Genomic DNA, 14,687 nt, shown 5'->3' on the forward strand with positions numbered 1-14,687 from the left:
GAAAATTACTTCATCAGTAATACAAGCATAAAACAAGGTGTACGTCATTGTTAAATAAATTTTTTCGTTAATATGAACTTCCAAAATACTTCGGGGTGCTTAATATACTCACAAAGAGCTTTCATCTTAGGGAAAGGAATTTTCCATAACCCAGATTTTCACTTCCATTTTGTTGAATAGTGCAATAAACTTACTTTTTTTGCTAAATAAAGACAAAAATAATCATGAAGAGTTGTTGCATGTCTTACAAATATTTTTTTCCATTTTATTTATAATTTTTTTAATAGATTTACAAATTAATTTTAAGTATATAAGTTTGCAATACTTAAAATCGTTGTACAAAACCAATCTTGAATTTTTACAGGAAACTAGGCACATTTAACCTACAAAAATAATACATTTACATTCCACTTAAGCGCCTTGAACGGCCACAACAGCATGAATAAGTCCTAAATAAAGAAAATGTCCTTATCACTAGGACAATCGAAGGCGAAAATTTTTCAATATCACCGCAAATTATCCTTAAAATGAACACAAGGATTTTAAGGAAATTGTTGAAGGTGTTGTTGGATTATTTGAGGATAGAGTTGAAGCGACATCATCACAATCTATGACATCTTCATCACCATTATCACTATGGCGACATGTTTCGCTGGCTAAAGGCAACTTAATATTATTCCTGAAATTTTGTTGGCTATGTCCTTGGGTAGAAGCAATTGTTTTAGGCATTGACTGCTCATAACGTTTTGGAAAAGGTCTTCGTTGAAACCAAATTGGTGAGGTTTTGTTTAGAAATGCCGTTGTGGTGAATACTGTTGTGTCTGTTGCGGTGGTGTTGGTAAAAGGATAGCTTGTTGGTTTAGTTATGGCTTCATCGGTTATTGTTGCCATAGATTTTGTTCTCGTGATTGGAGTGGATTTTATTGTTGTTGTTGCTGCTGATGCTGGTGCTGTTTTTGACTGTTTCATTGTTAAATCACATGACGATAATGAAAAATGCCTGCTGCTATTCGAAAACATTTGTTTGCACCGACAATCACCGACAACAACAACATTTGAATTTATGTTCACATCATTGTCGACATTTGTTTGGTGGTGGTGTCCTGGAACATTGGTTATCCTTGTCGCCGAGAATGAATGGCCTTGTTGGCATTGTCGTTCAACAGCTGCTGCAATAAAATCTTCTGCTTGAAATTGATTTGTGTTTAGCTGTTGTTTGGCCACGGAATCCACCTCGTAGCCATGTAGTCCTCCTCCCCCTTCTTCTCCTCTGTCGCCATTTTCATTGACTTTATAAGCTTCTAAACCTGATAATATTGATGGCTTAACCGTGTCGCTGACATTCCTTGCATTTGTATTGGTATTATTTGTTAGATTTTCCATTGAATATGCTTTGAAATTGAACAGTTTCGTTAACAATTTATTGCAAACACCACCATTCGCTGTTCGATTACAATGTTTCTGAGACGACATGTCTGTTTCAAGTCTTTCCCTTGCCGTCATTGTTTCACTTGACTTTTGTACTGGTGGCCTGTCTGGCAATGACATGGTCGCCAATGACGACGACGATGACAATTCCATAGATTTATGAAGTTGCCTCTTTAAGCCAGCACATTCCAAAGTTGCCTTGACCATCTGCAGTTGTCTATTATGGCGTCCAAAGATTTTCTGACGCACTTTATCTTCGTTGCGACATAAATTGAAGGCACTCGTTATGGCCGTTTGGAGTTGTTCAGCAATTAATGCTGGCCGTGGATAATAACGATCTCGGCATACGGGACAATTTTCAGCCCGAATGCGACACTCGACACACAGCAAATGACCATTTTGGCATTGCATAGCGGGTGGAGTTATGGTATCACGGCAAACAGGACATTCCAGAACGTTGAGTACGCATTGAACTATTGTCGAGAGACGCTGTAAAGTTTGCGGCATTGGTGCGGCACATAAACTCTGCAAAGAAGGAAAAACAAGAGGAAATGAGAGGTGATTCATTAAAATTAAAAAAGAAACTAAAATTTTTTGAAGAATTTAAGATAATTTGGAAGAAAAGTCTAAGATTAGGACGTAGGGGAAAAATTTAGAAAGCATGGCATGGCTTCAAGATGGCAAAGTCGAGCCTTGAACTGAAAGTATTCTCACAGGCCTTAGGCAATAAGACGGTGTAACGTGACAATATGATCACGCACATAACATAACAACAACTACCAAGAAATCCCCAACATACAGCGCTTTGGCAACAATTTACGATATTTATGTCTACCTGACAATAGTGACATTACAAGCCACACACTGCTAAATTTTACTCCAGTGGATTTTTGCAACCATCGTAGTCGGTGCTTAGGGCGAATAATTCGCATTCACTTCATGCCTCGAGTCACTCATATATTTCAGAGTTGATTGCTGACGGCGAGCTGACTAGTGCAGGGAGTTATCTACACGGGTTGGAATTAAAGACTGTTCTAAATCCGCCAACGTAAGCCTTGGTGTTACCGAGTTGGGAATACTTTTGGAAGCTACCCATTAAATTGTGGTGGCTAATAAATTGCACTGGACCATCGGGTTTTTCAGCTCTACAGGGCTTTTGGGTCATCTGTTCCATTCGGCACTGGGTCTTCGGGTTTTTCAGTTTTACAGGGCCTTCGGGCCATCTGTTCCACACGGCACTTGACCTTCGGGGATTTCAGTTCTACAGGGCCTTCGGGTCATCTGTTCCATTCGGCACTCGACCTTAAGGGTTTTCAATTCTACAGGGCTTCCGAGTCATCTGTTCCCTTCGGCACTGGACCTTCGGGTTTTTCAGTTCTACAGGTCCTTCGGGTCATCTGTTCCACTGTTTGAGTAATAGTAGTACACTGTAGAAAAGACCGTAGTCCTAGACTAACACCCAAGCGACGAATTTATCGCGTCAATATCCGAACGCCGTACATATCGTCTTCCCGAACACCGATACCCGAGGATCAACACCCGAACATCAACAGCCAAACCCATCGTGTTCCCGAACATCAACTGCCGAACATATCTTCTTCCCGATCATCTGCAGCCGAACACTGAATTCATCGTCTTCCCGATCATCTACAGCCGAACACCGAATTCATCCTCTTCCCGATCATCTGCAGCCGAACACTGAATTCATCGTCTTCCCGATCATCTACAGCCGAACACTATCATATTCCCGATCATTCACAACCGAACACAAACAACACCGTTTTCCCCGAAGAAGAACCCGCCAATTCAACACAAGCTCCTCAGCTGCCAAACCCAAGCGAGTCTGCTAATACTCATTATTATCGCATTTAAAACAAGTAGATTGTAAATTAGTATTTAATCAATAAATCCGCGATTTAGCCCCCATGAAAGGGAGAATACTAGTCTTTTCGTTTCGTAAGGTTTAGTGGGTCCTTATGGAGACCCTGGACGCGACTGAAGTTACCCTACAATGGGTTACGTCGCTGTACGACAACTCTGTTTCCCTCGGTTATTGTTGTAGCAATTCAGTTATTTGGTTCAGGTTCATATGTGTCCTTATTAAAAAATTCTGCTTCCTGAAGTGGCTGCGTACATAAAGAATCAGGAGGCAGGGGTTTGCAGAGCAGCTAGACAAAGATCCAGGGCATCGGCGGCTGCATCGTCCGGATTTAAATAGAGCTAAAACGTCTCGAGTTTCCCTGACACCTGCCGTTCTTCAGCTGCGATGAATGTCGTGGTCTCCTGGGCAACTGATAAAGGTTCTCTCTTATACTTTTTAACCGCTCGGGGACCTTTATTTGCAGAGGAAGAAGGTCGCATCGCTGTAGGATAACAATGTGTCCCTCGGTTGTTGCAGAACTGCAAATATGTTCGAATATTTTATTCAGTTATTTGGTTTTGGTTCCTTTGTGCCCAGATTTAAAAATTCTGCAAGCTGGAGTTGCTGCTTTCATATAGAATCAGCAGACAGGTGAGTGAGGTTAGTTGGGCAGATAGATAGATCTAGCGTGTGGTACGGTCCTAACCTACATGTTAACTGAGTTAACCGACTCGATTTTGCCTTGGCAGTAGCTACTGCAGTGGATGTAGTGGTCTCCTGCGCAACTGCATAAGTGTGAATGCTATTCAAGCCTGAATGCTATTCTTGCAGTTAGTTGGGCTGCTAGACAAATATAGTAGCGTGTCGTGCCATCCCAATCAACATGCAGGGCATGTGTCAGGTTTTGGGACCAAGATGAATTGAGCCGGCTGCATCGTCTGGATCCTACTGCGCTGAAACGACTCGTGTTTGCATTGACAGCTGATGTTCTTCTGCTGACGTGTACAGCCTGCGTAACTGCATCTGTGTGAATTTAATGTTGATCTAAAGGTTATTGCTTATACGTTTGGACCTTTCTCTCCAGATCATTGCAGGGATGCTCACGGCTGCAACACACAAGTAGGTACTGCACATCTTGTTGTGTTAATGTACCGGAAAAATCTTCGTACCCTCTTGCAGTCCACAGGGCGGCATTTCGGCATGTTTGAACATTCTTCCACTACGTAGCGCTAACATTTGCATACGACACTGGCGTCGCATAGCTTACCACAGACCAGCCCATTGTTATATTAGAAGTCAACAAGGTTTCTGTGTCAGCAACCTAAGTGCTGCTTTGCTTCTACTTCTTATCTTGTCTCAAATAGCTGTGGCTTGCGCGGACCACTTAAACAAACCGACGAACTTTATACCTAATATCTTGGGGTAGTTAGTGGTCGGAATCAGTGCACCATCAACCTATATGTTCAGTGGGAGCCTTATTTCAGTCGTTCAAGTGGTGAACAGTGTCGCAGTGGATTTAGCGGCGGATATTTATGCTGAGGGTGTTTATGCTAACAAGTGTATATACACTTTCATACGAGCAAAATGTGCCTCTTCGAAATAATGGTTTTAGACCCCAAGTATGTTTGGACGATATCTGTTTCAGACAATTTGGAGTCGATTTAGCAATGTCTGTCCGTCTGGCTGGCTGGTACGCACGATTACTCTCGAACGGATGAACCGATTTGGCCCAAAATTTTGCCTTCGTAATATTTTGTCCACACTTAGTTTAAGTTCGAAGATGGGCCATATCGGTCCACTCCTTCAGGCACATCCCCCACAAAAGTTCGAAAACGTTAGGAAAATTGGTGGGCACGACACCTCTTGAAGGGAGTAATCGATTTGGTGCACACTTTGCACATCGTAAAATTTCTACCAATCTTAGATTAGGTTCCAATATGGTCCACTCCTTCGGGTACCTCCCACACAAAATTTTGGAAAAGTTCAGTTTAAGACCTGCTCTTGAATCGCTTTGATTTTTTTGTTGTAGCAACATCTATTCACTGCCCTTTATACGACGGTATAAGTTTAATCAAGCGCAAGTCCATACTTCCTAAGAAAATAGCCTAAATGTTGCAAAAGACCCTATGACACAGTTTGTAGTGGTTGGAGCGCAAGATACCTCTCGAACGGATGAACCGATTTCGTCGAAAATTTTGCCTTCGTAATATTTTGTACAAGTTTAGTTTAAGTTCGAAGAAGGACCATATCGGTCCACTCCTTCAGGCACCTCCCCCACAAAAGTTAAAAATGTTCGGAAAGATTGTGCGCATGATAACTCTTGAAGGGAGTGACCGATTTGGTCCATACTTTACACATCCTAATATTTCTACCATATGGACTATATTTGTCCACTCCTTCGGGTAACTCCCACACAACATTTCGGATAAGTTCACTTTAAGACCTGCTCTCGGATCACTTTGATTTTTGTTGAAACAACTTGCATGTCCTGCTTCAAATACAATGGTAAAAGTTGTTTTCAGGGGCAAATCCATACTTCTTGAGAAAACAGCCCGAAAGGTGTAGAAACCCCCTATGTCATCATATGTTATGGCTGGAGATCACGAAAACTCTCGAACTGTTCAACCGATTTGGTTCAAAATTTGACCTTCGTCATATTTTGTCGAAACTTAGTTTCAATTCGAAGATGGGCAACACCGGTTCCCAACTACTGGTACTTTCCCCCAATATTTAAAAAAAAACACTAAAATGGTATGTAAGATATCTCTTGAACGGGGCAACGATTTTGGACCAAATTAATATTTTGTCCAAATTTAGTTTAACTTCTAAAATGGCCTATATCGGTCCTCTCCTTAGGGTTCTTCCCCCACAAAAGTTCAACATTTGTGTCTAAGTGCAGTTCAGGGTTTGTTTGAAGAACGTTTTGAAATGTTCGTTGTGGTCCTGTTTACAGCGATATTATGTTTTCCGTGGATAAGTCCATGCTTCCTGGAATACTGGTCCAAAAGTTATACGACGACCCACTGATATGACTAGTGGGTTTGATATCTATCGAAAAGGCAAATGAACTAGGTCGGTCCATTTTTTTAAGTACCTCCTCCGCAATACTTTTGAACTTTAATACTAATCCACATTTTTGTCGGTTCATACACTTATAATTTTGAAAATCCTTTAAATGCATACGTTTTTTTTGGGAAAAAAGTGTTTCAATTTGCACAGGCTGAGGGTATATCTCTGTCGGCAAAGCCGACTAACTTTTTTTACTTGTTTTATATATTTCTCAGATGGGAGAACTGCACGAAGTCAGCTATGTCAATATTTAACCAATAACATATGTCATCAACGATGGGACCTGACGCCAAGATCGTACAATCATACCCTTACATCAGGATCTCTATGCCGTCTGGAGGGTGCGGAGTTTCAGTAAGGTAGAGGTTAAACAATTCCGGAGATATGACCCCTCCTTGGAGAACTCCCTGTTTTACACTACGGGTTTGGACTTCTTGTTTCTGAATTCCACAAACGACTGGCGTCCACACATATAATCGATTACGCAACGTTTCAAACATGGCTGGAGAGTAGTCTTCTCTATATCCTCGAACAGCTTGGCATGGTTGACGGTATCGAAAGCCTTCGATAGGTCAAGAGCCACCATGACTGTTCGGTCGCACGGCCTTTTTTGGTTCAGTCCTCTACTGATATGTATAGATATGTTGTAGTACTATGCATTTTCCGAAATCGATGTTGATGTTGGACAACTGGAAAACACCTTCTCATCGTGGGGAGGAGTAGTACCTCTAGGATCTGTACTACTGGCGACAGGAGCGAAATCGTCATGTACGATTCACTTCTGCTGGCATCCTTGCCATGCTTCAGTAGCGGGACCACCCTGCCAACTTTTAAGGCTTCTGCTTTAATATGTGTGGTTAACGATAGGTTGAGGAGACTTGATAAATACTCAACTCCAGGTTCATCCAGTTTTGGATGATTTCGCGTTTCGGATTACATCTGCAACATCGCCCATCGTAAATTGTGGTGGTACCTCATCGGCTGGAAGGGCTCTTCTTATTCGGAGTAGCACATTTATCATCGCTCAATCACTCTAAGGGTGCCCTATGAACTGCCGCTTAAAATAACACACACACCTCTTTGGTTCAGTCACTGTCACGTCGTTGAAAGTAACTGCCGTTCTGTCATCCTTCTTTTCCGGATTCGAGAGTGATTTGACCGTTGTCCACAATTTACTTTATCCTGTACCAATGTTGCATTGCTTCAGCTGGTCTAGCCACTTGTTCCGCTTATGTTCGCCTACTAGCCTGTTGACTTCAATAGTAAGCTCCCTAACTCCTGGGTCTTCGGGGTTCGTACGATGAAGCTCATGACGCTCAATTTGGTCTTATTTCGGGTATTCGAACAGCAGGTATGTAGCGAGCGGCTGCTGCAGTGATGTCCGGAAAGTTCTCCCAGCTACCCGAGGATCTGGGGGTGGGCAATTCTCTGAAGCGGTGATTGGTAAATTCTCTGAACCCTTGCCAATCAGCTTTCCCATGGTTCAGGAAAGTACGGCGTTCAGAGGTTATGAAATCGGGTGGTCTGCTTACGCAGACGATGATAGGGAGGTGTTCTAAGCTAAGGGAAATGACGAATTGCCAGGATACGTAATTTATTAGACCTGGTGCCACAATGGTCATATCTGGCGAGCTGTGGCAGTTTCCTCTAATCCTCATATGAGTGTCTTCATTCACCCTGCAAAATGTGGAGCTTTAAATTTGCTAGGCGATAGGACGGAATGTCCATGATGTGCATTGAAGGCACCTAGCACCAGACGGTTATTGTCCTTTAAAAGCGAAGTAATATCGGACATATGACGCAGGTCACAGCTATTCATCGGCAGTATCTACACATTAAGCAGCTCTATTACGGCAGTACCCCCATACATCCCATGCATGGGTCAATAGAGTCAAGCTTAGGCGCGATAAGTCTGTACTGGACAGACTGGTGTATTATGAAGGTAAGTCCTCCTCTTCCGCTTCTTGTGCTATCCTTCCGTTGTAACCATCGCAAGCGTTGCAAGCCACATGTGGCAGGTTGTTTCGTGGATCGCGATGGCCACTATGTTTTCCCAACTCATCAAGTCCACAATATCGATGACTTTATTGCGGATACCGATGCAATTGAATTACAGGAATGATGCCTTTCCGGGCTGTTGAACAATAACATGTGGTATTAGATGCTGCGTTTGTTGTTGTTGTTGTTGTTGGTGATACTGCGGTGGCATCTTATATACCGACAACGACGAAGAATCGGACGACGAAATTGGAGACACACTGTTTGTTGATTTCGTGACGGAGTTGTTTTCGTAACATTTTGTGTTTTTGCCTAGAAAATATTTAAAGATTTACTTGCATTACTCGGTAATGGGTTATTCTGCACATGTGTCGCCCAACATTTTTCTGGCCATTTATTTATTTTTGCCAATTTCAATAAAATGTTTTAAAATCGATCAATAAGAAAATGAATATAAGAACTGTCTTTTAAATAAATTAAAATGACCACTGCAGAGCAGAGCTCACTTTATTGCATTCAACAATTTCAATATGTCTTCACACCAAAAAACAACAACATTCCATTGCAGTGCACACACTTACACATCAACTTTGCACACTTACCTCTTCACTGCATCCACTATTGCATTTACTGTTCCAGAGTAATAACGTGACTTGGGATTCCGAGGATTTTACCAATTTTGCAATTTCCGTGATTCGCAAACCCAATACATCAAAGCCATTAACCTGTCCCGCACACAAACAAATGTTCAAATATGTGATGGTTGGTGGATATCGTCAAAAATGCAGCAGCCAAAAAATATGAAACGAGAAAAAAACATAAGAGAAGGAATCAAACAACTACAACAACTTCAAAAGTGAGAAAAGAAACCATCATCAGCAGCGGGGATCAAAAGCATCAAAATCATGACTTTTCATATACAAAACTTTTTTTTTGAACTGAACACTTAATGCACTTTAACGAAATTGGCAAGGTTACAACGGAGAAGAACATCAGGGGAAGAGATTGGTAGGCGAAAGAAGAAAAAAAAGAAAAAAGAGAATTTTGTTCAAAAAATGACATGCACTTGCTTGCCGTTTGGTGAAAAGTTATCAATAAATTATAAACCACTAACCGCAAAAATATCACAAGCCATGTCTCACCTGTAGCAACCATCGAACCAACAACCCAGCCAACCCAAAAATCAATACACTTACACATCCGCCTAAAAGCATACATTGAATTTTAACGTTTAAATTGGTTTCTGTTAACGGTGGAATGTTGTAAACAGTGTTAAAATAATTTAAACGTAAATGTGATACACTATTATCGACAACTGGGAAACTGTTTTATCTACAGCTATGTTAACAGGCAATATTGTTTATGTTACGCAAAGTCTGTTACAGTGGTGTCAATGTAAACTTGTAACATGAAAATAGCCCAAGACCATAAACAAATCTTACATACATATGTACCGTTAGTGCACTAAATTATTGCAAACGATGAATTTTAAAACATGGTCCGATGTGCTCAATATTCGGACATAAATCGAGGATGTATGAAATTATACGTTGTACATTTGGACCAAGTCGGTTTCTACCATCAAGGGTTGTTTCACTTACTATGCAGTTTAGTTGGTACCATAAGACTCTTTTGGAGCTTTTGGGCGATTATCTCAGGAAGTATGGACCCCCGAAAAAATTGCGCCAAAAGAAGAAGAACTTTTTAGAATTTTTTCAAAACGATCCAGGGGCAGTTAAATTCGACTTTTCCTTCATACATTACTAGATGGAAAAAAATACCATGTGCAAAGTTTGGACTCTATGGGAGAGTTATAATGCGGATTTGCCATTTAAGTTGGATCCGCCAAAGTTTCTAAGATGTTTTAGGCGATTATCTCTGAAAGTATGGCCTTCCCCCGAAAAAATGTAAGGACAACCTGCTGAAAAAAATTCAAAACTATCAGAGAGAAGCTCTTATACTTCAATTATTCGGAATTCCGGTATCCGAAGGAGTGGACCGATAAGGTCCATATTGGAATCCGATCTATGACTGGATGTAACATTACCATTACATGTCATCTTCACTAACACTGTGGAATGGCATCATTACCAACCCTATGGCATGGAATCTTAACCAATTCCCTAAATAAACTAAACTAAACCTATGGCATGTCATTATTATTATACCCTCAGCCTTTAGGCTAAGGAGGGTATATACACTTTGATACGATGAAAATGTGCCTTATCGAAATAATGGTTTTAGACCCCAAGTATGTTTGGACGAAATGTGTTTCAGACAATTTGGAGTCGATCTAGCCATGTCCGTCCGTCTGTCTGTCTGTCTGTCCTGCTGGCTGGAGCGCACGATAACTCTTGGCTCAAATTTTGGCTTTCGTAATATTTTGCCCAAACTTAGTTTAAGTTCAAAGATGAGCTACATCGGTCCACTCCTTCCGGTACCTCCCCCACAAAAGTTCGAAAATGTTCGGAAAGTTTGTACGCACGATAACTCTTGAAGGGAGTGACCGATTTGGTCCATACTTTGTATAGCGTAAACTCTCTACCAGAGTAATGTGAGGTTCCACTATGGTCTCAATAGGTCCACTCCTTCGGGTACCTCCCACACATAATTTCAGAAAAGTTCAGTTTAGGGCCATTTCTCGTATCGCCTTGATTTTTGTATTAGCAACTTGTATTCACTGCCCTCCATACGACGGTACAAGTTTCATCAGGGGCAAGTCCATAGTTCCTGAGAAAATAGCATGAAAGTTGCAAAAAACCCCTATGACACCGTGTGAGGTGGTTGGAGCGCAAGATAACTCTCGATCGGATCTGCCGATTCGGTCCAAAATATGGCCTTAGTAATAGTTTGTCCAAACATAGTTTAAGTTTGAAGATAAGCCAGATCCGTCCACTCCTGCAGGTACCTCCCCCACAAAAGTTCAAAAATGTTCGGAAAAATTGTTCGTACGGTAACTCTTGAAGGGAGTGGCCGAATTGGTCTACACTTTACACATCCTAATATATCTACCAGATATAGATCACGTTCAAATATGGACTATATTTGTCCACTCCATCCGGTACATCCAACACAAAATTTCGGATAAGTTCACTTTAAGACCTAATACCGAATCACTTTGATTTTTGTTGAATCAACTTGCTTTCGCTGCCTCAATTACGATGGTAACAGTTTTTTTAGGGGCAAGTCCATACTTCTTGAACAAACAGCCCGAAGAGTGTAAAAACCCCCTATTGCACCATATGTTGTGCTACTTCCATAACGGTCAATGTCGATCCATTCCTTTTAGTATCTCCTCCGCAAAACTTTTGATCTTTAATCCTAATCAACATTTTTGTCGGTTCAAACGCCCAAAATTTTTAAAACCCCCTAAATACAGACGTATTTTGGAAAAAAATTGTTTCAATATACACAAGCTGAGGGTATATCTCTGTCGGCAAAGCCGACTGATACTTTTTTACTTGTTTTTCTTTATCTCTAACGTCTACAGGTAAAATATGTAATAACAATTCGATATTTGTCAAATACTATTAAAAACAACAAAACAAATATTAAAACAAGTAAGAAAAGTCTATAGTCGGACGGAGCCGACCATGGGATACCCTATACCACTATCCCTGAACCATCGCTCTCCACGGAATTTCTTTTCAATGATTGTGAAAATTTAATTATCAAATATCAGAGATGTAATGTATAATATTTATGACCAAAACCAAAAAGTTATCTAGCATGACAAAGACATTTTTGTAGCAGGAAAGGAAAATTTAGTTCACACAAACTAAAATGTAATGAAACCCACTTATGTAGTACTACTACTTCCGTTGTTTAACCGCTACGTTATTGAAATTTTTACCAATTTCACACAAAAGTTTCAGTCCATTGAATCCGCTAAGTATTATCTGATCTTCACGTTGATTTGTACGCTTCTTCTTCATCATAAACTCAAACTTTGTTTAAAATTTTGCGGGTTATTATTTTGACCTACAGAGCCGCTACAAAATTGGTTAAAATTTTGTTTTTGGTCCATTTCATCCCCTGAACATTTCACGATCATCACCAAAAACTAATCATTTCTATTCTGGCCCGAACCCAACCTCCTTAAAAAATTCGTTACAATCGGTCCATAATTGCGGCCTTAAGCTTGTTTGTTCTCGTCGAGATATGACGAATATTTCGTGGTGTTACATAAACTTTTGGAGGGACAATATGTAGCATGGGATAAAATGTGGTTCTCTACACAGAACCCATTATATATTAGGCATTAGGCCCGTTATCTAGCAAACACTTTATTGCAATTTACATCAGAGGAAAGGTCAGTAGTTTTTTCCCATATGTAGGCTACTTTGCGAAATATATATGTCCTCAAGGAATTAAAATATCGACCAAAAATAACATTTTTATATTTTTCATACAACTGTAATGGTCCATTTGACCCGCTAAAGAATATCAGATCATCATTCAAAATAGTAGGCATCTTTTTCGACCCATACTCTTACCCGGTGCAAAATTTCGTGACTATTGATGTATAATTGCGACTTCTAGCGAGTTTATTATTACACTACAAACAAATAACGGAATATATTAGGCTGTAACTCTGTTATCTGATCATGCCCACCAACATAATTGGCATCAATTGAAAGGTCAAGCAATCCACTTTCAAGTTTATCTCACTTGTCCGGAATGTCACTTCCAGGAATTAAGATATAAGCTGTATATTAAAAATTTTCACACAAAAGTTTTGGTTCATTTAACCCTCTAAATATTATCCGATCGCCATCTCAAGTTGCAAGCTTCTTCTTTGTCATATACTCTTACCTTATTTAAAATTACGCGTTGATCGGACTATTATTGAGACCTACAGAGCCGCTACAAAATTGGATAAATATTATGTTTTTGGTATATTTCATCCGCTAAATATTTAACGATCATCACCAATAGGAATAGGGATCTATTCTGATCTGAACCCGACCTCCACACAAAATTTCGTGACGATCGGTCCATAATTGCGGCCTGGAGCGTGTTTACAATTTATAATGGACAGACGGACGGACGGACGGACAGACACACATCTCAAAATCGCTTTATCTCGTCGAGATATGAAGATTGGTATACCACATTGGGGGTCTCCGACGAATATTTCGCGGTGTTACATGAATTTTTACCAAAACAAACTTATAATACCCTTTTCCACATTGTGGTATAGGGTATAAAAATAGGTCATAGACAAAATTTTTAATTATGTCCTTACCTGGTTGAGGGACTATCTGGAGAACGTCTGACTCTTATGGGTCTTGGCGCCTTGGTGGGTGGTGGATAGTAGGGTAGTTTTTGTACATACACCCTCTGAGGTTGGGCTTCCGTTTCTTTGGCAAGGGCTAAGAAGCCAACAACAGCTACCAATAATAGAATGCACTTCATGTTTAAAGCTGAATTTTGATTGTATGGAAACTTTCTTGTGTTCTGATGCCATCTGTTTCTATTCCTCAGCCTTTTATACTTTCAACGAAATGTGTGCTTGACCCATCGTCTTATCAATTTGTCATGCATTTGTTTTCGAACTGGGATTCACCATCTTATAGGGAATTTACCCCAGCAATATGAACTGTATATTGCAAAAATGAAAATAAATGCCCATATCAACATGAATATATTTACCGTGGCAATGGTTAATAAGACAATAAAATAACGCCAATCATGAATGAAATATTACGGAAGTTGTAATGTGTGTATGTATGTGAGTCATGTTGTGGAGACACAAATCGAAGAGCTTTAATTGTCACTGTGCGCCTTAACTAATTTTAAATGAAAGGTGCTTACACCTGGGAAGTTTTTGCGGATTCTGAAACTTTAATGTTCATAGGTTAGAAAAAAAAGGAAATAAATCGCGGTCAAAGTTCAAATTTTTAGGGCTTTATTATGTTTTCACGATTTTGTTCGGAAAACGCAAGCCCTATCGGAATGGGATTAGAGCGAATCATATAGCAGTGAAAATTCTCTACAAGTTTGATCTGCATGATATCTTCGTAGGTTTTACCATTTTTGAGATATAGGAGTTCAAATTGGGACAATGAACTGACTGTATAAAACAATGTCTCGAAGGGTGCACCTTAACTAACATTAAATGAAAACCGCCTACACCTGGGAAGTTTTTTTTTTAGATTTGTTTTAGGTTTCCATGATTTTGCTTGGAAGCAGCAAGTCGTTTAGCAATGGGACTAAAGAAACTGTTGTAGCAGTGAAAATCGTCTACAAATTTTTTTAGTCCTATTTCGGAAGGACTTAACGTTTTCTGGAAAAATCCTGAAAACCTAAAATAAACCTAAAAATGTGA

General features: G+C 40.1%; 1 protein-coding gene across 2 annotated transcripts in view; it reads right to left on the reverse strand.

Moving 5' to 3' along the window:
- Positions 1 to 235: 235 nt before the first annotated feature.
- LOC141389950 (uncharacterized) overlaps positions 236 to 14,687 on the reverse strand; it is a 39,943-nt gene continuing 25,491 nt past the window's right edge. For both annotated transcript variants that reach the window (XM_073962233.1, XM_073962234.1), the window contains exons 3-4: positions 8,959 to 9,081; positions 236 to 1,953 (exon numbers count right to left, since the gene is read on the reverse strand). In XM_073962233.1, the coding sequence (XP_073818334.1) occupies positions 523 to 1,953; positions 8,959 to 9,081 (1,554 nt within the window). In that variant the 3' untranslated portion in view covers positions 236 to 522. The remainder of the gene's footprint in view (positions 1,954 to 8,958; positions 9,082 to 14,687) is intronic.

This window comes from Musca autumnalis, unplaced genomic scaffold, assembly GCF_047663935.1.
Source record: "Musca autumnalis isolate F117 unplaced genomic scaffold, ASM4766393v1 scaffold_1, whole genome shotgun sequence".
NCBI classification, from domain to species: Eukaryota; Metazoa; Arthropoda; class Insecta; order Diptera; family Muscidae; genus Musca; species Musca autumnalis.